General features: G+C 37.5%; 1 protein-coding gene across 2 annotated transcripts in view; it reads right to left on the bottom strand.

The window, feature by feature from the left end:
- Positions 1–24,670, bottom strand: part of APOO (apolipoprotein O) — a 35,042-nt gene that overhangs the window by 399 nt on the left and 9,973 nt on the right. For both annotated transcript variants that reach the window (XM_074858621.1, XM_074858622.1), the window contains exons 5-8: positions 23,762–23,857; positions 20,887–20,978; positions 15,328–15,435; positions 2,956–3,051 (exon numbers count right to left, since the gene is read on the bottom strand). In XM_074858621.1, coding sequence (XP_074714722.1) covers positions 2,983–3,051; positions 15,328–15,435; positions 20,887–20,978; positions 23,762–23,857 — 365 coding nt within the window. In that variant the 3' untranslated portion in view covers positions 2,956–2,982. The remainder of the gene's footprint in view (positions 1–2,955; positions 3,052–15,327; positions 15,436–20,886; positions 20,979–23,761; positions 23,858–24,670) is intronic.

Genomic DNA, 24,670 nt, shown 5'->3' with positions numbered 1-24,670 from the left:
TAGGCTTTTTCTTTCCATTGTCAAAGTGTAATTCAAACATTTTTTCTTTTTTTTTTTTTTTTAATGTGGCAAGTTGATCACTCTATTTGAGGAGCATAATACCAATTTACTTCTAAGTAAAGATATTTAACTCTTCACATTACTGACATTAGAGCACTAATTATGATGTCTACTCTAGAGAACTTGATTCCTATAGCTGAACTGTATGGAAATATAAAAAAAGAAACAACCCTTCACAGTCACAAAGCACCAACTGGAATCTTGTGTAATAAACCAACTTTCTCAAAAAGAATTATTTTTAAATTCCCATCAAATGCATTTTTTCCTAATCTCACTTACTCTGGTGTAAAGCTGGGATAATTTAATGCAAAGAAATGGAATTACATAAATACAGAACCTGAACAGAGTGAAAATGACATATGTTATCTTCATGGAAAAACACAAAGCCATGTCACTTCCGTGCAACTCTTCAGCACAACAGCTGGATAAAATTAAAGCTTGCTTCTCCCACAATGGGATGTGGTTTGAGCTGTAGTTTGCATATAATTATTGATGACAAACATACTATAATAAAGGAGGTGCAATGCTGCTGGTTTTTGGAATGGAGACATATGTTACTGTCTCCAACCCAAAGTGATTTTTGTCCTTGGCTGACCATTCACAATTCAGAGACCTGTGCTGTGGCAAACTGTTGAGGAAAATGAGATTGTCTTTATTTTAGTAACCATATTCAACTAGGAATATTGCCAACAGTTGAAAATACAGTGGGACTTTCAGGACTGATCTCTTTCAGAATAAACAAACGTATCTTTTCAAAGGTAACAGCAGCATTCTCCAGCCTTTGGGATCACCCAAATCCAACAAAGCATCTGGACTTGGGTATGGAGTTAAATAACTGGATTCAATTTCAAGCAGAAGTAACAAATCACCACCCCCGCAGAACAGCTGAAAATTGATACTGAATTGAACTTTCACCATCTGGTTGCTCTCAGTCAAAAAATCTAGCAGTTCCATCTATGTATCTCCTCCAGAAACAACATGTGGCAAAGAAAGTAGATTTCAAAACCAGCAGCACCCAGGTACTCTAAGCACCTGAGCACTTACCTTCACTCTTTAAAAAACCACAGAAGAACATCCATGACAGCAACTGTTAGTGAGGTTTTCCTCAAAATTTATTTACACAGCATAAGTATATTTATGATTAAAATCCTGAAGACAAAGGGTCTGGACACCAAATTTAGTATAAGTCTTCCTGACAGCTTTTGTTCCTTTCCTTCAACCACTCCACCCCCACCAACTCCCCACAAAAAGATAATGTGCCTTAAGCAAAAAGCACTAACATTTCAAAAAGTGAGTAAAGACCTACCAGAAATTATATTTGCGTAGTATGAAATGCTAAAAGAAAATATAAATTATTTATGGATTTCTGTTTCTAATGAACCTTGGTATTTGTACAGTGTCCCACATACATAAACAAAAGTTGAATTTTCCTGGATTTTTATCATTTAGTAGCTCTGTCCTAATTCACAGTAAGCACAACATTTTAGTGAATTTTAGAGCAGCTTTGCTTCCTCTTGGTTCTCCTGGGTATCTTTACTCAAAAAAACACCTGTTCTTCCTATTTTTTTAATTTTTATTTTGCATGGCTATTTTATAAAATACTTGGAAAACGTGTATTCTTAAAGATTTTATATTCATATGTCTGAAGGAAAAACTAATGTACTCATTAAATCAGCCACTGAACATACCTTTTTGCCCTTGTGAGAGTTAGCTATAGCAATTAAAAACACATTAAGGAAAACATAACATTAGAAGCTGGTTTTGCTTTTAAAGCTGACCATGTAACAGTGGAACGCTGTTGCTCAGCAGATGTGTGTGTTCCATCACATCTGCAAACATCTGTGACTGATGAAGATGCATGGAAGAAAAAAATTGATGCAGTTTTCTAAATCCAGACTATTTACACAGTTGGCAGTTAGGAAAAAAGAGAATTTTTCTGGTAAATGGAACACTGCATACAAAAATAATGAGGAGTCCCTACAATGCTAGGATCACTTTCTGATGAAAAATAAGCCTTTAACATAACGTAAAAATAATACAGGGCAAAGATAAGCAACTAGAAAACATGTTCAGAAGAGACAACCTTTATCAACTGATAACATAGCAGACATTATCTGATATTTTTGTACTAAATAACGTCCAGTTACATTATCATTAGCAATAATAAGCCTCAAATACAGAGCAATTTTTGTGCTATGAAACTGAACCATCTTAAAGTTGAGAGGGTGTTTTTGTGTGGCTTTTCTAGAAACTGTAACAACCACAGGACTTGCTTGAGTTTAGAAAGCAGCCCAGTGGCCAAGTCAGAAACAGAACTGGCATTTCAACTCGAGCTTCTGGCTCATAGAACTGGAAAATGCTGCCTCCATTTCCTCTACCATTCATTCCCAACTGATGAAGTACATCTCATTAGGGAGGTGCATCAACATGAAAGGTCAGGCACATTGTGGACTGTTACATGCTGTAAGATAACGCTATATGCTGGCACTGAGAAATCTTTACAGAAAAAATATCAGCAGGGAAAAGGTTTCTTTCCCTGCCTTCATACCTGCACAAGTGTGACAAAGGAGGTTTTAGGTATGGGAAGCAGAAATGGGGAGAAGGAAAAACCAACTAACAACCAATAATACATTAAAACAAAGCCTTGCTAAATTAACCCAGAACCCTTGGCAGAAACATATATTTACTTGCTATGCTCTAAAGATGAAGAATTTAGTTAACTTAAATAGTGTTAAGGAACACGCATATTCTTAACAAATGTTACAACAAATAAAATTATTACCCGTCTTCTCCTCTTCATCAGTATGAAGAAAATAACTACAAGTCAAACTTGCAAATATTCAGCTTTTCCAGGTTATTTTGCTGCTGTAGCCACATACTATTACCACTCTTTACCTGTTTCACGCCAAGTGATCTGGTGTTCTACTTCTGGACTCGCTCTTCATTTGAAGCAGCATGGATTTCCAGGGCCTTGTTACCATCTGCATCACCCTTGCAGAGGGAAAAATATGCACAAAATTTCAACTGAGGTAATCCATGATTAATGTTTTTGCCTGAATAGAAACCCTCTTCAAAAGCTGAAACCAAAAAATTCTTGCAAAATCACGTGGTTGATGAGACTAATTCAGTATAATATACTCAAATATGATCTTCTCCCAAACAGTTTCTAGATTTACATCTTCCTGCAGTTAGCTGAGCAATTAAAGGTTTTGAAAGAACAAGTAGTTCAACAGAAATGCTTTAATTGACTCATTTTGCCTGCACTAATAACAGAGGATGAATTCCCACAGAGTAGTTGCTATTTTGCATTCTCTAAATTCTGTGTGGATTTATACAATAGGTCTCTTTTAATACATATCCTTTGAGAGAGTGTTCTCACACTCTCCCCAAAATAAATGATAGCAATCAAAGAACGGAGGGAGGCTTGTTAGAGTGTCTGGTCTATCTACTTGCCAAGTATGCTATAATGAACAGGCATTTGACTATAGTTTTAAATAGATATCAACAAAACATACTTAAAGGGCCACACACAGCTATGGGACTGAAGCACATGACATACAAGGACAGACTGAGATGGGGGTCTGTTCAGTCTGGAGAAGACCAGACAAAGGGGGAACCTAATTGCTATCCACAGTTCCTTAATGGGCATTTACATATTTGGAAGACCTATGCATCTCACAGGTTCACACCAAAAGTACAGGGAGCAAAGGACACGAGCATGGCAAATTTCTATTAGATCTAAAATAAATGTATTGCACCACTGATCAAGCACTGGAGCAGGTTTTCCTGAGAACTTTTTGAATCTCCATCCTTGGAAATATTCAGCACTTGACAGCACAAGGCCTGAGCCAACAAATCTAACTTCAAAGCTGTCTGTTTTGAACAGGGCGTTGGACGAATTGATCAGTGGTGGCATCCAGCCTTAATTATTCTTAAAATTCTACACATGAAAATTAAATGGCATTTTCTTTTTCTTCTGAAAAAGATATTTTTACCAATACAATTTAAATGTGATGGAAAATATGAAAAAAAAAAAAGAAGCCAGAAGAGACTGGAAGACAAACATTTCACAGGATGGGTCAAATTTATGTCCCAGCACAAATTAAATGTTATGCGTAAGGCATCAAGTCTGTGAGACCCTGCATATACTGTGCTGAAGATAGGGACTCCATACATCAAGATTCAATTAAGATAATTCTTAAATTTCTTATTCAAAATATGCCTAGCAAGAACTTTAAAAGGTAATTCTTTCTTTCAAAAGCCCATTCTGTTTTGATCACTATGCTGGATATTTCATAGTATAGGAAATCACATCTACAAACCACACCCATTTCAAAATAATGATCTACTCTGTAATTTTCCTGTACAGGAACTTGTAAATTATTACATTTTACTACAATTTATAATGAATAATCTGACTCATGATGCTTCATCTCAGGGATTACTCAATCCTGAACAAATGAACTAAAAATAAGTTGTTCACAGAGAGTTCTATGTTTTTCCACTTGCTTGTTTTAACTTGTAAAATCAAATACCATCTAGATAAGCTTTTTTTTTTGTCCTGAAAGAGGTAAAAATCCCCACAGCAACACACACACAAATGTACAGGAAAACAGGGGTCTTGCTCAGTTCCTTTGTTTCTGTGAGCTCAGTAGACCTCATCACAGGGCTTGTCTTCACTTATTAAGCCTGAGTTATTTAATTCGAGCCAATCCGCTGCTAAACTGTCATTCCTCACACAAACTCATTTGCTGAATTAGCAATTAAGAAGTTCATTTAACTCTGGCCACTGTACGTGCCCACTACATAGTGAGCCTGAGTGAGACTGATCAAGCAGTAACATGGGTAGCCAGAAAAGGACATCCTTTGAGCTGGCACAGGAAAAACACAGCTAATTTTGCAACAAAGTGTCAAAGTCCTCTAGTCACACTACAAACCAGATCAGAAGCAAGACACATGTTTAGATCAATGACCCAGAAGACAGACCTCCCCTGTGCCATGATGCCCTCTCATAATTAGAAGCAGGCACATGATCAAGACGGTTTTTCTACTTTCTGGCTCCACGCAACCACTCCAGTGGCCGGAGGAGTTCACGCATCAGAGCTCTATCCCACAGCTGAAGGGGAAGTATTTTCCATTCTTATGCTTCTGACAGTCTCAACCAAAAGGTGACTGATAAGAAATCTCTGTAACACATTCATTAGTGAAGTGTTCAGTACATTAGGATTCCACGTGGTTAAAAAAAAAATTAAAAATAATTTGAAGTTGAAAATAATATTGGAACTAAGGGGACTGTACACAATGCTATTTGTAAGGTTTCAACACGAGTGATTAAAAAATACCCCAACTTAGCTCTCAATATCTAACAGAGATACACTGAGACCTAAATTTTAAACAACTTAAGCCACAATGATTTCTCTGAAAATTTTCCTTCCATACTGAGAAAAATGCCCAAAAGCAACCTAGCCTAATGTAAAAAAACCCTGAAGGTATGGTGGCTTTTTTCTCACATTACAGCCTAGCCAGATGCAGAAGTTAGTTTCTGTTGCTACCTCTGAAAAAAGTCTTATAGATGGCCAGACCCTTTTACACTGGCACCTAACCTCAGAGACTAACTCCAAAGGTAGGTATTAATCTCTCTCATGCTTATGGAAAACTCTTGAAAGGTAGAGTGTGGCCACCAGAAAAAAAAACAATGGCTCATCTGGGCTCAGAGATTAATAATTTACCTTTTCTTCTGTCCTCTTCTCTTTGCAATGTATTGCTTAGAATGAAGAGAACATCACTGGTTTACTTTATTCATCCTCCACCAGTCAATCAATAACTTATTCTCCTTCTTTTATTTTCAGTTGAGCTTGAACTTAACTCTCTCAGAAATACGTAGCACTTTTACAAATCTTACTCTAAATTGCCCTTAAAAAGCTCAACTTTTTGCAGAATAGATTCTGTCTTTCCCACCTCTAACACATTCAAATTCACTGCTACCCATACTAAGGATTCAATTAAAAAGAATAATTTTTACAAGTTTTACTCTGTTGTTCTTACTACCAAGCAACAAAAGGAGAGCATATGACAGGGAACAGTATTTCCTGTCAGAAGTAGATGTTTATCTTTCAGTTCAGATGACCAAACTTTTGCTTGTCTGTTCAGAAACTACCAAAGACAATTCTTACAAGCACTTGCTGTAGAAAGGAGCTCTCTCAGCTGTTTCTGTTTTAAATGATACTCAAAACACAAGTGACTTAAAAACTCTCCTCTTAAAACACAATTCAAGGTTTGCTACAGTCACAATCTGTGATGCTGAAGGTAAGGTTCCCCAGTCAACACACTGACACAACTTCCACCAGAGCTTTCAGGTGAGGAAAGTTCAGGTCCATAATTTCCTTGATGCTTGTTCTGAGCAAGCACAAGAAACCAGCACCCAAAGCTGAGCAGTCTTTGCACTTGGAAGCAAAGCTAGCCTGGTGACTTGGAAGTCACCAGCTAGCACTTCAGAAAATACCCAGAGATAGTAATATAGAGATTTTTAATATTTATATATTTTTATGTGTGTAATACATATATATCTATAGGTTAAAAATATATTTTCTAATATTGTAAGTCACAGATGGTGTCTATCAACAGACCAGGCAGGAGTGAAAAATCAAACAACGTCACAAGAGTGTGTCTCAATCTCTGAAGCTATTTTAATCAAATGACAGACAGAAAAAAAAAATTTAAAAAAAAATCAGTTTTCTGTAAGACCTTATTACTGATTGGATCAAAGTAGGAAAGAGCACACACTTGAAGAAAGGAACAAGACCTGAAGAGAAGGGTGTTTTTAGAGCTCTAGTGCTGTTCTGTTTTTTCACATTTTGGCCACTTCAGGAAAAACAACAGGTGTCCAACTCAGTGTCAGGGAAGAGAGAGAATCCAGAATAGCAGAAAATACAGCAAAAGTCTCTGAGTGGTATAAATACAAGACAAAGCGAGAACTAACTGTTTTTCTGTGTGTTTCAGTACATATTAGCTCACTTGTTGGAACAAAACCTGGGTTTAAGTGACTTGGTGCCATAACACCACAAGACAAAGACAAAGTCATTATAGTATGAGAGCTAACAACCCTACAGCACAATAAACCAGTACAAATTATGGAAGTATCGAAACCAGCAGCAGAAGAGGAAGGGCAAAAAGGCTGCACTTCATGAAAATAAACATCAAATGAGCTGACAAACAGGACCCGACTGTTAGAAGCTTACAGGTAGTATGTATTGAACTGTAGCTCTGAAATACTAATTTTTAAGCAGTTTTCTGTAAATAACTTATAATCCTTTGTATGGAAAACCACAGTCCTTAAATTTATGCTGCTGCACAAAATCCTCAAGCTGCTCATCCATTCCTCTGACCTAAGGACAGGTATTAAAACTGATAAACTCAGCCAGTATTAAACAGCTTGCTGTGGGGAAAAAAAAAAAAGCTGCAATTCACTGGCTTAACAGTTCAATTAGTTCAACACTAAGGCAAAAAGTGAAGAAGAAAAATGTAGAAAAAGATCTTGCATGAACTACAATAACATTGGGCAGAGCAGAGGGACCAGTTACTCACAAAGACTAGCTGAAAGCAATGCAGGGTATTAGCCCTGGTAATTGCAAAACCCCAGTAATGAAAGTTTGGTGCTGCCTAAGGCTACTCAAAAGGCTTTCAAACACACCATTCTAAAGAATTGCATAAAGGCGTAAGCTTCTCTACAAATTTTGCACACTAAGTTCAAGATAAACAAGGTTTCAGGCACATGATCCATTTCGCCATCACGTCCCCTGAAGATTTACAACCTGATAATATAAATGTTAATACTAATTCCACTGATTTTTGTGGAATTACTTCTTGTGAGTAAACATCACTCAAGCAAGCAAAAGATTTTCAGAAGATAAAAAGCCTTAAAATATACCTGGTGACCCAATAAGATGGTTACATTTCTTCTACTATCTTCTCTACCAGGGGGAAGTAGAAAAGTTGTCCACTTTATATTGAAATAAAGTATAAAGAGGCTGAAACTCCTGCTGCTCCTTATTAGGAAAATGTTTCATCCTTTTGGAAATAAAGAATGTGAGCACGGGTTTTTATTTATGGTACTTGTGTAGTTTTAGCAAAGGGCTTTCATCCTGACATCCTGAAGAGCTGGTTCCTCCAACAAGCCAGCTTCAGGATACCAGAATGCTACACTGTAAACAGCACATTCAAAACCTTATTAGACTGACTTGCTGTATGGAGGGGCTCCAGGCACAGTGTTTTGAAATGTAGCAGCAGAAAGTCCTGGAATTCATCTTCCTTGGCAGAACTTAGATTTCAGTTGATATGACCTCAATTTGGCACAGGTTTTTGTTTCATAAAACCTTCAGAAAATCAACATACCACATCTATTTTAATGACATACTGCTGCACAAACATGACACTATGCACAGCTGTGGTACCTATGACTATCAAACAAATTATGAGCAACGTAACAAATTAACACAAGCCAAGAAGAGCCACCCATATATTGCTTGACTATTTGCAAGAATCTTTTGTGTAGCAACAGGAAAATGCTAGAGTAAATGTCACAAAACCAAAAAACATCATGTTTTACTCTGGCATGGTTTCACAAAACGAGTTACATCTGCTGTAACAACATCTCAAAAATAACATTTGTATTTGCCTTAACTAGTTAAGGAATCTAGCTGCCTAGTAGACAGTAAGAAATAAATACACAAAACCAACCCAATTCTTTCACAGGGCTGTCAAATTAAGACAGAAGTCCCAGAACCTATCCCAGAATGCTTTGCCAACTTTAGTACATGATAGTTAGAAGTATTTATTTTCTTCCATGACACTTCTGTTAGCAGTAAAAGCTCCAATAAAAATGTAACTTAAGCAGAAATTATTTTGCTGGAAAAGTTGATACTGATTTGGTGGATCTAATAATCTGTATGAACAAAAAGTACTTTTTTTGCACCAGTATAACCACACAGCATTAGAGACAGACTGAAAGTTTTTCTAGGTTAGACTTCACCTCTCATCTCATGTTAGGGACATACCAGTGCTTATATGTATAAAAAAAAATTTAAATAAGAGGTTTTCATTATTAATTGTGACTGACCACATCCTGATAGAACATCACAACATTGTCTTAAAAAAAAAAACACAGAACAACAAAAAAACAAACCTGCCCCTACCTCCCCAAACTCTCAACTATGTATTTTACTTCACCAACACAGACGGAAGGAATTTTCAGAGCAGACTGCTTCCATTAGAAATACTTTTCAGTCCACATTCGAGGGACTTCAAAAGCATGCGACTTTTTACAACTGCTGTTCAGCTTCTCTAGACACCAGGGAGACAATACCCTCTCTTTAAGAGTTTCAGAGGACAAAGAAACAATGAGGCTGTGTGCTCCAGGGGTAAGCAATCACTGAACGTCTGAAACGCAAGCAGTTTCATCAAGTGCGTAGTGCTTCTTCATTTGAGTCACAGAATTTTTGTATCTTGCCTAATCCATCACGTTAAATGGCAAGTTAACGCTAACGATCTGAACAGTTAGATGAAATTTAAGTCAAAACCATCCAATGGCATTTAGCTCCTTTGTGCAAATAACATATTTTGGCAACTAAGGGGTGTGATTTAAAGATTCTGCAAGGAGGAAGAGAAAGAAGTGTGTTTACTTAGTGGTCTCTGCGATTTTGCATGTCGTTTGTTTTTCTGCTGAGGTAGCAAGTGCTTGAATAAGCCTTATAATAAGATGAAAGCTTCAAAAGTTTTTGCCTTCCAATAACAACCACGTGTTTCCTTTTGAAAGCCTGGGACACAATAAAATAAAAAGCTCAGCTAGTTTTTACTGATGCTGTCAGTTTGTCTTTCTAAAATGTTTTAATGTTGCCTATTTTTTTGAGATATTTTTGACAGCTTAGGTTTTAGGAAAGGTACAGTGCGATTGATTAACTTGTGTTTATTCAAAGAGCTATACAAGTGCATTTACTGAAGTGCCTAGGGCCAATACAGGATGAGTATCCACTGATGAAAGTCTCCAGTCTCATAAGACTCAGCAACTGACAGGATACGTGAGCACTGCTCTAATCCAGCTTGTTTGGACCTAGTCCCACACCTACACAGGGAACTCAGTCCCATACCTGCATTCTATTCAAGTGCAATTGACTCTCCAAAACATCTCCCTCTCAGTGGCCCTTAAATCTTCGGCCTCTGGGTTGAAAATACCATGTTCTGGTCAGATAGGACTTCTGGTTTACAACCATCCAGAATCTATACATCATTGTCAACCTAGAATGAGCTGTTACCAGTTGTGTGCTCTGGCTCTATCAGGAGGTCTGCAGCAGAAAATCAAGACTTTCTGCTGGTTCAAAGCTGTTTTCTAATCACCTGTTAGTTTTGCCAGGCTACATTAAACTAAAATAAGAGATGGGAAGCAGTCTACAGCTACGGCAGCAGTTCATATCAACAGAACAAGCATAGTTACTTAGAAATCAGGAATTAAAGATGCAGTGACTTTAGAAGTTAATTTTGAACCACAGAAGCTTTATGTTATGCACCTGAACTTTTATTTCTTTAAGCAGCAGTTAAAATTCCCTAAAAATCTTACAGGCTCTCCCTGGCACCCATTTAATCAATTCACACAGTCCTCTGGTATCTTACACTCTGCTTCACTGAGCCATCTAAATATATTTGCTAGAAGTCAGTTTGCTTATCTGTATCAGAGTGGTACAACTACAAAGACAGCTTGCTCCTGTGGGGTAACAGAAATGTCTAGTAGATAAAAAACAAAAACATCATTAAGATACTTAAATCCAGAAGCTTCAAGCAGGTTCTAAATTATGCTCAAGACATTACATAATGTAATGATTCATTAAAACAAGTTCTCATTTCTTCACAAGTCAGTGCTAATCTTTAATATCATTAACCAATCATACAAACTTGGTAGCATTTTGTAGAGTGCAAAATGCATCTTGAAGCAGCAAAATAGAATTTTCTTCTTTATGATTTTTGGGCTGGGGGAATATTTATGAATATTTGCTCTAACATAATGATGTCACTGTTACTGCTCTATTGGACATTACTATCCAGTCATAACACTTAGCAATTTGTAGAAGCAAGCAATTATAGATATATAAAACTAAAATCCTACAATTCACTACAGTTTTGTATTATGCTTGACCAACTCTACAAAGTTTAAGTACTATGTCCAGTTCTGGGTTGCCCAGTGTAAGAGAGACATGGACATTCTAGAGTCCAGCAAAGGGCCACAAAGATGATGAAGGGAGCATCTCTCCTATGAGGACAGGCTGAGAGAGCTGGGACTGTTCAGCCTGGAGAAGGGAAAGCTCAGGGGGAATCTCATCAGTGTGTATAAATACCTGAAGGGAAGGTGCACAGAGTACAGAGCCAGGCTCATTTCAGTGGTGCTCAGTGACAGGACTAGAGGCAATGGGTACACACTGAAACGCAGGAGGGTCCCTCTGAACATCAGGAAACACTTTTTTTACTGTGAGGTTGACCAAGCCCTGGCACAGGTTGCCCAGAGAGGTTGTGGAGTCTCCATCCTTGGAGATATTCAAAAGCTGCCTGGACACGGTCCTGGACAACTGGCTCTAAGTGGCCCCACCTGAGCAAGGGGTTGGACCAGATGACCTCCAGAGGTCCCTTCCAACCTCAACCATCCTGTGGTTTTATAGAAAAATATAATACACATTATATATATATAGTCCATACAGTATATTATACTCTACTTGGCAGAGTACCATGAGATAAAGCCCTGGAGGGAAGAGGGGCCCAAGAAAGCTGGTTAATATTAAAGGATCACCTCCTCCAAGCTCAGGAGTGATGCATACCGACAAAGAGGAAACTAGGTAAACCAGAAGGCCTGAATGGATGAACAAGGAGGTTCTGGACAAGCTCAAACACAAAAAGGGAGCCTACAGAGAGTCAAAGCGAGGACAGGTAGCCTGGGAAAAATACAGAGAAACTCTTCAAGCAGCCAGGGATCAGGTTAGGAAGGCCAAAGCCCTAACAGAATTAAATTTGGCCAGGGACATCAAGGGCAACAAGAAAGACTTCTACAGGTAGATCAGCGGTAGAAGGAAGACCAGGGAAAATGTGGGCCCTCTCCAGAAGGGAACAGGGGACTTGGTTACCCACGATATGGAAAAGGCTGAGGTACTCAACGAATTTTTTGCTTCAATCTTCACTGGCAAGTGCTCCAGCCACACTGCCCAAGACACAGAAGGCAAAGGCAGGGACTAGGAGAATAAAGAACTGCCCACTGTAGGAGAAGATCAGATCTGAGGAACGTGAAGGTGCACAAGTCCATGGGACCTGATGAGATGCATCTGCAGGTCCTGAAGGAACTGGCAGGTGAAGTGGCTAAGCCACTATCCATTATATTTGAGAATTTGTGGCAGGCTGGTAAACTTCCTGCTGAATGGAAAAGGAGAAACATAACTCCATTTTTAAAAAGGGAAAAAGGAAGGCTTGGAGAATTACAGGCCAGTCGGTCTCACCTCTGTGCCTGCCAAGATCACGGAGTGGATCCTCCTGGAAACTGTGCTAAGGCACCTGGAAAATAAGGAGGTGATTGGTGACAGCCAACATGGCTTCACTAAGGGCAAACTGTGCCTGACAAATTTGGTGGCCTTCTACGATGGGGTTACAGCGCTGGCAGATAAGGGAAGAGCAACTGATATCATCTACCTGGACTTGTGCAAAGCTTTGGACACTGTCCCACACGACATCCTTGTCCCTAAATTGGAGACGTGGATTTGACAAATGGACCTCTTTGTGGATAAGGAATTGGCTGGATGGTCACACTCCAAGTCGCAGCCAACAGCTCAGTGTCCAAGTGGAGAGTGGTGATGAGTGGTGTTCCTCAGGGGTCAGTGTTGGGACCAGCGCTGTTTAACCTCTTCATTGGTGACATGGACAGTGTGACTGAGTGCACCCTCAGCAAGTTTGCCGACAACACCAAGCTGTGTGGTGCAGTCAACATGCTGGAGGGAAGGGACCTGGACAGGCTTGAGAGGTGGGACCATGCAAACCTCATGAAGTTCAACAAGGCCAAGTGCAAGGTCCTGAACATGGGTTGGGGAAATCCCAAGCACAAACACAGGCTGGGCAGTGAGTGGGTTGAGAGCAGCCCTGTGGAGAAGGACTTGGGGGTAGCAGTGGATAGAAAACTCAGTGTGAGCCAGCAATGTGCGCTCACAGCCCAAAACACCAACCATATCCTGGGCTGCATCAAGAGAAGTGTGGCCAGCAGGTCAAGGGAGGTGATTCTCCCCCTCTACTCCACTCTTGTGAGACCCCATCTGGAGTGCTGTGTTTAGCTCTGGGGCCCCCAACATAAGAATGACATGGACCTGTTGGAGCAAATCCAGAGGAGGCCATGAAGATGATCGGGGGGCTGGAGCACCTCCCCTATGAGGACAGGCTGAGAGTTGAGGCTGTTTAGTCTGGAGAAGAGAAGGCTCTGGGGAGACCTTATAGCGGCCTTACAGTACTTAAAGGGACTCTCTATCAGGGAGTGTAGTGATAGGTCAAATGGTAACAGTTTTAAACTGAAAGAGGGGAGATTTAGATTAAACATAAGGAAGAAATTCTTTACTGGGAGGGTGGTGAGACACCGGAACAGGCTGCCCAGAGAAGTTGTGGCTGCCCCCTCCCTGGAAGTGTTCAAGGCCAGGTTGGACGGGGCTTTGAGCAACCTGGGCTAGTGGAAGGTGTCCCTGTCCATGGCAGGGGGGTTGGAACCAGATGATCTTTAAGGTCCCTCCCAACCCAAACCATTCTGTGATTCTATATAGATAAAAAAAATCTAACATAAAGTGTTAATATACACTACTTTAACACACACAGACATATAATCAAATAGTTAGATACCAATACAAACACTAACTCAAAACCAAGGATAAATTCATTCATGTACACTGAATAATATGACTTAAATACAGCACAACTACTTCAATGACTATAAATCAACTATGGAAGAGCACACTTTCCGAGATACTGAGATTTCAAGTAACTAAAGGCACACATGTCTTAAAATGGTGGTATTGTATAAGCACGGACCACAGGAGTGCTGGGAAAAAAGGCTTCCTTTCTCTGATGAAGTACACAACGAAATCCTACTGTATCACTGATGCTCTGTAGGGGGAATAAGGAAAACTGCTCCATTCTAAAACTAGAGCATGCAGACATTCACTCAGTTGTATTAGCAACATCAATTAAAAAATACTGTTTTAAAGAAACCTCAGTGCTTGTCAAACTAGAAGACAAAGCCATTATGTTAGCATTTGCTCTGTCATCAGATGCAGGCATCTCTAAGGCAAGACATCAGTCTGCTTAGTATAACATAGAACAATAATGCCAGGCCAAAAAAAATAACCACCCCAACTTGTAGAACAGAAAATAAAGATGAATGTATTCTAACTAAAATTTAAAAAAAAAAATATTAAAAAACCACACATGTGAATGTTAGTCTGACACCTCATACAGCATTTAACAACTGGAAATCTAGAAAGCAGAAACTTTCAGCAATGGCTTGGTACCTCACCAGAATGCCCAGTTCAAATCAGACTCAAAAGAAACTCAGTATTTATTGGCAGTCTTCTGGATGAGAAGCAATTAAATCAAAGTTTCCTAAAATAGGGCTGTAAGTATTAAACCACACAGCTAGTTGTCTAGGACTAAATCCCCAAGAACTGCATATCCCTATAAACTGCTTTTTTTTTTTATGACTAGATAGTAACATTTAATAGAGCAGCACACAATGACATCATGCTAGAGCAAATATTTGTGAACATTCAAAGGAAAAAAGTCCAAAAGGGAATAAACTGGAAACAAATTCTATCTTCTCTCCTTCAAATAGGAGATATGTAATGAAAAAAGTTTTCAGATTTTTAAAATGGAGCTTGTCAAATTACTTTTAAAAAAAACAAACACCAAGTCACTTTTTTAAATAATCAAGACCATAAAAGCCTTGATCCCTAGCATTCCAATCACAATATTCCCAATTTTCCTATTAAACACTTCATAGATTATACTAGAGAAAACTTCCAAACAGCATCTCTGAAAGTTTAACTTTAAATAAGCTTAATATTTTTCCAGAGCTTAGAAAAATAGAATGAAATCTTAAGTCTTCAGAAATAAAAGCTGAGTCAGAGTGGAAAAAGCAACACTATAGTTCGTATATTCTTTGTCTGAAAATGCAGTGATAAATTCAGAAATCAAGTTCCTCAGACTTCTTACCTTACCACTTTTTTCCCCAGATTTCTTCTTCTTAGGATTATCCTTCCAAAGAGATTCTACAGCAATATATCCCTGAAGACTCCAGTCATACAGCTGTGTACCAGCAACCTTTGAAACAAAAGATATCAGAAAGCATAAACTTAATAATCTGGGAAATACTATTTTGCTTTGTGTTTAAGTGGAAGAAGTCTCAAAACACAAGATCTTTAACATCTTCCTGTTCAAGCTCAGGGTGTACAGCGCTAATAAACATCTTGAAAAAAGATGACACATGAGGAATAAGAAAAGCCTGCTTGGTATGATACTGTTTGAAAGCTACCTGAAAATATATCTGTATAAAAAGGGGTGAATGATCCTGCATGGATACAAAACTAGTTTTCTTAGTATTTGATGTTCAACAGATTTAACATAAGCAAATTATTTCTTAATTTTACTATACTCATTTTAAAGACAAAAAAAACCTCACAAACCACCCAACCCAAGCCCTACTTAGTTTGTCACTATTTTGCCATTTTACATTTTCACTGCTTTGACAGAACAATGAGAGTACCCCTTTATTTCTTTTTATTTGCTATTTAGAAGAAAGGCCTAATTTGCTGATAGATGGCCGTAATGAATAACCAGCTGTCAACTCTCAAAACAGAAGACAGCCAGGAAAGAGGGTGTTTGCTATATTACACCAACAGGTAATTTTACGACAGGAAAAATCCCTAAATTTAATACAAGAGTATCTCCTGCCCCTTACGTGACATGTAGTATTCACAGCATCCTTTAAAACTCAGGAGTGTTAGGTTTTTACAGCTGTAGGCTCAGGGCAATACTCACTTTCATATCACTATCAGTGAAAAGCAAAAATGGACAATTTGCCCAACTAGACAGCTAATAAAGTAAAAAACTTATGAAATCAAGTAATAAGAAGGTATCATCCTATCTTCCAAAACCAAAACTACGAGAACAGGGCAAGCATAAATGATGTTTCTGAAACAGTTTCTGAATGAAATTAAGTTTCTTCCAGTCTCCAACAATTCACTGCTCGGAGTACATGCATAACAATGCCCACGGAATTTCCCTCCTATGAACTTGTTGCACTTCCCCTTGAACCCCAGGCAAATTTTTAGCATCCACAACATCCTATGCCATGGAGTTCTACCGCTGGGCACGCATGGTGCGAAGAACCACTTCCCTTTATTTGTCTGAACAAAATTACGTACACCAGTTATGTACCACGGTGGTAAGGGATGCGCTTCTGGCAGAGATCATGTTACTACCTTACAGAAAAGGCTATTTAATAATTAGAATTAAAAGAAAACAAACCCAAATTGGCAACCACATTTCCAAGTCACAACTAAATCTGAAACATAAGCTGTTTTAAATACAAAGAGCTAGCATATTTGTCACCACATTTGACAATTACAGTTGTACTTTGGTTTTAAACAAGTCTGTATGATGCACTGAGTTTTCTCTGTATTTGAAGGTGATAAAGGTCATCAGAAAAAAAGCATACCAACTGCTCCAGGGATGAATGTGTTAAATCTCCAAAATCTCTGAATTCAAACATTACAGGTACAGACAATTATCTTTTTCAACATCAGGAGTGTTCATTCTCAAGTACTTCAACAAACTAGTTCTGAAAGTCAGAGGAGCCTATGGCTCATCTGGAAAGATAGTGTGATCAGTTGTGCAAGCAGTGCAAACCTACCTGGACTGAAAAATAACCACAATAAACAAAGAAAGGGGGTTTTTTGTCTGCAATGTTACTGTTGACACAGCTATCAACATAAAATGAGAAACAACCACCATCCATAAGCCATTTGTTGTCCTGCTTAAAAATACTCCATTGAAATACTTAAAACCACTCTAAATACCTAACAGTACGAACACAAGAATATTCTCATTATAAAAGCCATATAATCAAGTCAATGAGAAACTGGTCATTCACGTTGCTGGAGTAAAGTAGCTATATCACAAGGTACAGTAACCCAGATAGTTTAGTCTGCCACAGTCAACCAATGTTTCAACACTGTACACACCTCCCAAGAGCTGGGACCCACGCACACGTTCAGTTCGCATGGGTTGAAAAATACAGTTCTTGACTGTAAGCTGAAAATTACAGGGTCAACAGGAACATAGCCAAGAAATGTTTATAACCACCCAATGCATCCTCTCATGAACATAGCACCCGAGTCATATGTTAGGCTTGTGTTTTGTATCTCCTCTTTCTCATGGAGCAGTTGAAGAGGAAGTAGATAGGTGTACTGCAGTTGCCACCACTATCCTTGGCAGTGGCAGGTCAAACCAGAAAAAGTAAAAGGAACAATAATAATACAAACAGTTCATTCAATTGTTGAAAGTGTCCACTCGAACATTCATACAAAGAGTTCCTTTCAAAGAGGGACAAGTTTTTCAGTCATCTGGAATTCTTAATTTCTGGAAGATAACAATTTCCAGCTTGTTTGTGTTAAATTACAACGTGCTAAAATACCATCTCTGCTCAGTGCAACACTAAGTAAGTTTGTATTCTAAAATCTGAACAAACAAGTTCAAAAGAGATATTGAACGTTTCTCAACAGAGACTCTGAAAGAGTTTGGAAGCAACTTTGGGCCACAAACACCCGCACTAGGCACTACTGGGGTAGCATCAGCAGTCTCTAAGGCCTGATGTGCATGTAAACAAGCTCCCATATTTTAATTCCACACAGGACTGTAAGTATATAATATTGACTATACCATATGATATATGTCAAGATTACCGAGCAGAATTATGGTTAGCAATTCTTTATCTACATTGCATGCTGAGAAACTAAACTGAGAATCCGCTGGCTTTTCTACATTTGTATTGTTAAAGTAGCCATAGTGCAATTTCACAAGCATTTCATTCGGCAGTAAACATCGATCAACTGACCCCAACTCCTCCTTTTCAACCCACAGTTCCTGTAATCATGTCATGCTCTCAGTTGTGCCAGTACAACTGTTTATGCCTTATGGACTGAACCGAGCAAGGGATGAGGTATAGGTTCAAAACACATAGAAATAATGTAGTTTGTTGTCAAAAAAATAAACTTACGTATTAGGAAGCTTTTCTTTCTTTCAAGAAGGTGGTAAGCATAGCACACACTAGGAAATTTGAGAAGTTCTAATGACAAGGAACAAAAATTAAATTCTAATGATAGAGACTGATTTAAGTAATTTCATAACGGAAAGTTTTTTCTAGATGGAAGATAAGCTGGGGTAAATACAAAATATTTTGAATGTGTTATGATTAGCTGGAAAGCAATACAGTTCCAAAACACTAAAGTTCCACTAGAACAAAATAAACTTTAGTATTAAATTCAGTTCCCTTACCACATATACAGTCTGACCATTTGTTCAAAGCCATACAAAGTAAAGTAATACTAGCAGTGAGGAAATAAATCCCTTACAAATCTGTGATGCATTAGAATGATTACTAAAGCAGGAAAAAAAATAATAATTAGTTTGTGCATGTCTTCCATCTCCAGTTAGATGAATAGTGTCTGAAAACTACCTATTACCAATGGTGAACTCTGCTGCTCTAACTTAGCAGCTCATACATTTTCACTAAAGAAAAAAGTTTTCTTCCAGACAGATGCATTAAGTATTGTACCTCAACTGCAAATGTATTTTGCTGTGTTTATTTCCAACTCTCCAATGGAAAGTCTTTAATAAAAGTGGGAAGGAATTAAAAAAACCTAAACACCCACAACTCTTTTAGTCTTTTAAAGTATGGTCAAATCTGAAAGTTTACCAAATGAAGGGAACTATACCACTGTAAATGAAAAAGCAGTGATGAAGTACTCAAATGTGGAAGAAAAATATAAATAATAAATAAATTAAATTTTATGTTCCAGAATATTTCCTATATTGTTCTATTAACTTGACAAGTGAGCTTTGTACTGCAGGCATCCCTTTCTAGGCTTACAGAAATTTTTTGAAAGGCCTATGAAACATTTCAAAATAATTACTAGAGAGCAAAGAGTTTCCAATTTCAGATTAAAGCATAAAAATGATGGGTAGTAAAATGTGGTACGATTAAAACTGTGCTTCTTTAGAAAATAAGAGTGTGATAGAGATTAGAGAAACCAAAACAGTATCTAGGATATCACTCTCTCCACAGAAGTTTCCAAACTCCTATGTCTAGTGTCCTGACCAAGTCAACAAAGCTAAACCTATTCCAATCAAGTTTCAGGCTCATGGTCTCATATCAGATTTTTCATTACAGTCAAACCAAGAACTGTGAATTAATCAAAGGGCAATCATGCACTTCAAAGTTTTCATAAAATAAACAGGTATTGTGAAGCTGTTAGTAGCAAATCCACAGTTAAGACAGAACTGAGCTTCTTTAAAAACAATAACATCAGTTTGAACACCATTCAGTCACTTCCCACTTCACTGTTCAGAAGGCAACTAGAATTTTAATACACAGTTTCCAACAGAAATGTCTAAGCTTTTTAAATTTCGGTGGCTTTTTGTCTGCCACTTGCGTAATTTTCACTCCCTGAGAATAACTCAACAGAACTATCCGTATTTAGAGCTTCTGAAATCTGGAAACACTAAAAAAAGATTCCATTAAATATCAGGGTATCATCATACTGGAAGAGTTCAAACCCAGTGGTTTTGACTGTCCCTAAGACAATGACCTTTCAGTTTTCAAAGAACACCATATGTTGTTGAGAATATCGTATTTTCATCCTGACATCTCAGTGTCATTCACAAGTCACCAATAATGGGATAGCCAATTTACCAAAGCCTGAACTATAAAGAATTTCTGACACACTAAGTATGTGCACTGTGAGTGGTTAAAAGCTGGATTTGAAAAAGAATGTGCTGGAGAACTGAGGAATCTGCCAGTACAATTAAGTGTGGACAGCAAGCCACATGAACTGACATCAGTAGGGGCTGTAAATAATTGTCTGGTCTCTTCAGCTTTTTCTTTCACAGGAAACCCACTTAAGAAACACGTTAACTTACAGTTGCATATGTGCCTGATACAACAAATGCACAAACAGGAAAGGGACCCAATAAGCAGCAGAATTCTCATCCCATTCCAAAATGTGCATGCTATCTGTCTTAAAACTCTTATCCAACAAAAATGCAGAAAACCTCAATAACAAAGTTTATCTCAAAACATTGTTCCTATGACTTCTCTATAGAACTTTTTTTTTGTTCTTTATTTCAAACCCTGTTTTCATTCACTCTCAAGAAATTTCAGGCTTCCTTAGTCTTGTAAGTAAACGTGCAAACTGTACTTACTAAGCATATTTACATTAATTTATAATTACTTGATGTTAGAGATTCAGAAAGGAATTATGTTCCTCAAACTGAAGACACTATTGCAGATGTTAGAAAAAAAAGTCACAAAAAGAAAGAGCGTCTGACCATCTTTCAGCCTAGACTGCTTGTTCTTTGACAGAATAACTAACATGTTGTTAAGTGCCAAGCACACTGACATGGCTTTTAAAAATGGATTACCAGTTAATTTGAAGGTAGGAGGCAATAATCAAAGTAAAAGCCACTTCTCCAAATAAAGGTATCATCACTGACCTTTGCAATAGCAACTGCTTGCTGAGGGTAATACATGGAGGCACCAATACCCATGAGACCTGTGGGATACACTAACTTCTTTATTCTTGAGCCTGTTTCATAACAAAAAAAAAACCAAACACCACAAAACACTGTTAGAGTATATGTTAACCAAGACAGCTGAATGGCCCTACCCTTTTATTTATAACCAAAACAATTTTATTAAATTCAATTTAGCATATTCTCTATTAAGTCCTACTGGTTTCTTAAGAAACATGTTTACTTTTATCAGTGAGTATTCTTTTAAACTTTTTAAGATAATATCTTTATTAATATATTTCCATAGTGAAAAATTACCTTACTGCTATATTTACTTTATAACAGATAATTTATTTTAGTACTGAATAATGAAGTAAAAGCCACAGCTAAGAGGTATGTAAGAGAATTATACCAACTGATACTCTTTTCTAAAAGGAAAAATTCAGGCAAAGCAAGGTTAGGATAACATTCTTTTGATACATCAAGCAGAACAAGAGACATTCCAATACAAACTTTGTAAGTTACCTTGACTCACAAAAACTGATTTCTTCCACAACTGCGATTATGAATAATTTTTCTTAAATCACTATAGCAATTTGCAAAGCATTTGAAAGTACTTTTAAAGTACTTACAAATTACGCTATATGCCTATTGCTCAGTCCCCAACTAAATTTTGAACAGTTTAATCAATTTGAACTCTCTATTCAATTATACGAGTCTAAAATAATTTAACTGCCTGAAAAGTTCATCCTCTTATCACAGCTGGCCAGAGGTTGGGTACCCTGGCTGGCCAGTGACAACATGCATCACTGAATCAGTTACGGGGCATGCTGCAGTTTATCCAGTCAGAAAGGAACATAGAAGGGAACAGGTGAAGGAGAAAAACAAGCAGTACAGGAGAAAAAAAGTCATAGAACAGACGTACAGGAGTCAGGACGCAGTAGTTCTGTTCCTCATAGAACAGCCTGTTCTGTATGCGAAGCCACACGTGCTTCTAATAAAGGAATAATTAATTTTGAAGAGGAAATGCATATTAGAAGTGTTTAGTGTTTTCACTAACATATGCTCAAGATGAGATGAGAAACTTAGCAGTAAACAAGAGACATTCATAAAGTCACATTGCTAGCCTTGTGAAGAGGGAAGTTGGTACCAATTAGCTGTAAGAAAGCACAGAAAAAGCAAGCTTCACTGCTTTTAATGGCTGGGAACAGGGAAATCTTCCTCAGTGACAGCTTACCAATGCGCCTACAGCATCACTTTAGGAATAAACATAATAGCTGAAGATAGTAATACCTTCCAACAGGCTGTTACCTGCTGAAAATACCTGTTAGAGGGAAGTTTAGGAATACTCCTGTATTCATTCCATTACTACTCAACAAGGCTAGAACAAATTATCTTCAATGGCATTTTGCACCAAGCTGGATGACTGCACAATATTCACATGATTAAACTCTGAATACTGTACTTCCTACGTAGTGCGCAGCTGTATCTTCAAGTGTTAGACCTGGAAGATTTTATCTGTACTTTCCAAGAGGGCAGTTTTTCCAGTAAGACCAAGAGGGGAAGAGATAAAAAAAGAGGACATTTGGTTCTAACTTTTGGTAGCATCAAAATTAAGGGGGCACTTCCTTCTACAGCTTGAATGCTTTCTGAAAATAACAGCCAGTATTGTAAACTATAACCAGACAAAAAGTTTTAAAACTATGGCTCCCATCTTAAAAGATTCACAAATCAGACATTTGTATTATGAGGTATTTTCATTTTTACTAAACTTAGGATCCTCTAATCTTTCACATCCAGCCCCAAGACTGCACTCCCCCCATTGCCCCAATTTTGCTACAGTTGTAAAGGCTGGAAGCTGATCTCATTCATAATCACATAACTCAAGAAGCAGGAATTTGAAGAGAAAGAACTTCAAACGGGTAAAGTTGGAGACCTTGATTTTCATTTTAAAAAAAAGTTAGAAAAGTACTGCTTTCGTCATCTTCACTAGAAAATGAAATATTTTGAGGAGTGCATATATAAGTGCATATATTCACAGAATGCTTTCCATTTCTACATGGCCAAGCACACACCTCCAGTTTGTTCAACACATACAGGCCCCAGAAAAGTGTATTTTTATCCAAAGCAAGTCCTCACTAGTATTTAAATTCTAGAACTTCACACTTCTGTTACCTACCAGTTTTCTTGTGTTACTTCATTTCACTGTATTAAGAATATCTCAATACAAACACAAAAGACTTTTTCACAATTAACAATTCTTAAGACATTTCTATGAAAGCATAAACATATTAATTTCTTCAACCAGTGTGATGAAATTAACTGTATCACATTTCTATAGCATAAAATGATGTATGTATGTATAGTACACTCACGAGTTCACAAGTATTTTTGCTGAATATCACAATCTGCAGCAGCTCTGTGCCTGAACACACAATACTTTGAAGGAACTTGAATATACAACTAATTGTATGCGTGTCATAGTTCAGGAACCTCTGTATTTTACCATACTTTATTCCTCCGTAGTTTTCTACAGTGACATATGTGATCAAGAACTTAAGTAATTAAAAATATTTTTAGGCTAAAAAAATAATCCTTTCCTACTTTTGCTGTAATAAGCTAGAACTAGAAAAGATCAAAGACTAGATTCCAGTAACAAATACAGTATTCATAAACAATAATTGATGGTTATTACACACCTTTTACATGAAGTTTCTTTATAATTGCAGGAACGCTGTAGGAACATGCTTGTACAGTTAAGTTAGATCTCATGCATCACAATTAAAAATTAGTACCGAAAACCACAAATAGATTATTTATCCCAAATCATAACATAAGCAGTTCAAAAGGTTCTCACCTCTAGCAAGAAACAATCCAACAATTCCAGCAAAACCTATCACACCAAGCCTTGGATAAAATCCAGCAGGGGGGTTTTGGAGAAATTCATAGCCTTCTGAAAAGAAGTCAGAACAAAGTGCTTTAATGTAATGTGAAAGTGTTTTTGTGATAAGGAATCATCAATACATGCTGGCAATTGTTATAAAACAAAGAGTTATCAAAACACATTTAACTATCAGGCATATTTTAGATCTGCTGGCATAAAATTCAAAGCCTTTGAGATCTTCTCTAGTGACACATGAATGAAACTGAACATTGTATTGTATTCACCAATTTTCATAGAAGCTTTTGCCTTTGCTCCCGGGCCATCTGTTTTGTTTTGCTCTTTTGCATCTAGCTTATATCTTCTTCAAATTAATGATAAAAACCTTTGCAAAATGGATTCTTGCATTTACATATTAACAAGAATTAGTTTCAGTAAAACACCATATAAAAAACAAACTACAGAACAAAGGAAAGACACAGCATAAGCAAAGCTCACTCCAAGATGGGAGCCTGATTGGGGAATGAAAAACTATGAAAAAACTTCCATAAAAAGGAGTTCAAAATACTGAGACTGTTAAGTTTAAGGAGAATAGGCACGGTATCCACGGTATCTGAAATGAGCTCTAGATAGCATCCATGCTCAGTCCTGATGAGCCTAAGTATGAAAGGATTCTTCAAAAAATCAAAAATAAATACAAATTATTTTTGATTAATTCAAAATTCTTAGGAGATGCAAGAAAGTAAGCCAAAATGAAAGGCTTAATATTACAAACAAAAGATCTAACACTTGCGACAAGTAATAAACATTGCAGGAAATTTCAGTTACTAGGCTGGGTCAAGCAAATACTACTGACCGGGAATAAATTGTGAGGCTTTTTTTTTT

This window comes from Strix uralensis, chromosome 2 (assembly GCF_047716275.1).
Source record: "Strix uralensis isolate ZFMK-TIS-50842 chromosome 2, bStrUra1, whole genome shotgun sequence".
In the NCBI taxonomy this organism is placed as follows: Eukaryota; Metazoa; Chordata; class Aves; order Strigiformes; family Strigidae; genus Strix; species Strix uralensis.
This window is presented reverse-complemented; position numbering and strand designations above follow the sequence as displayed.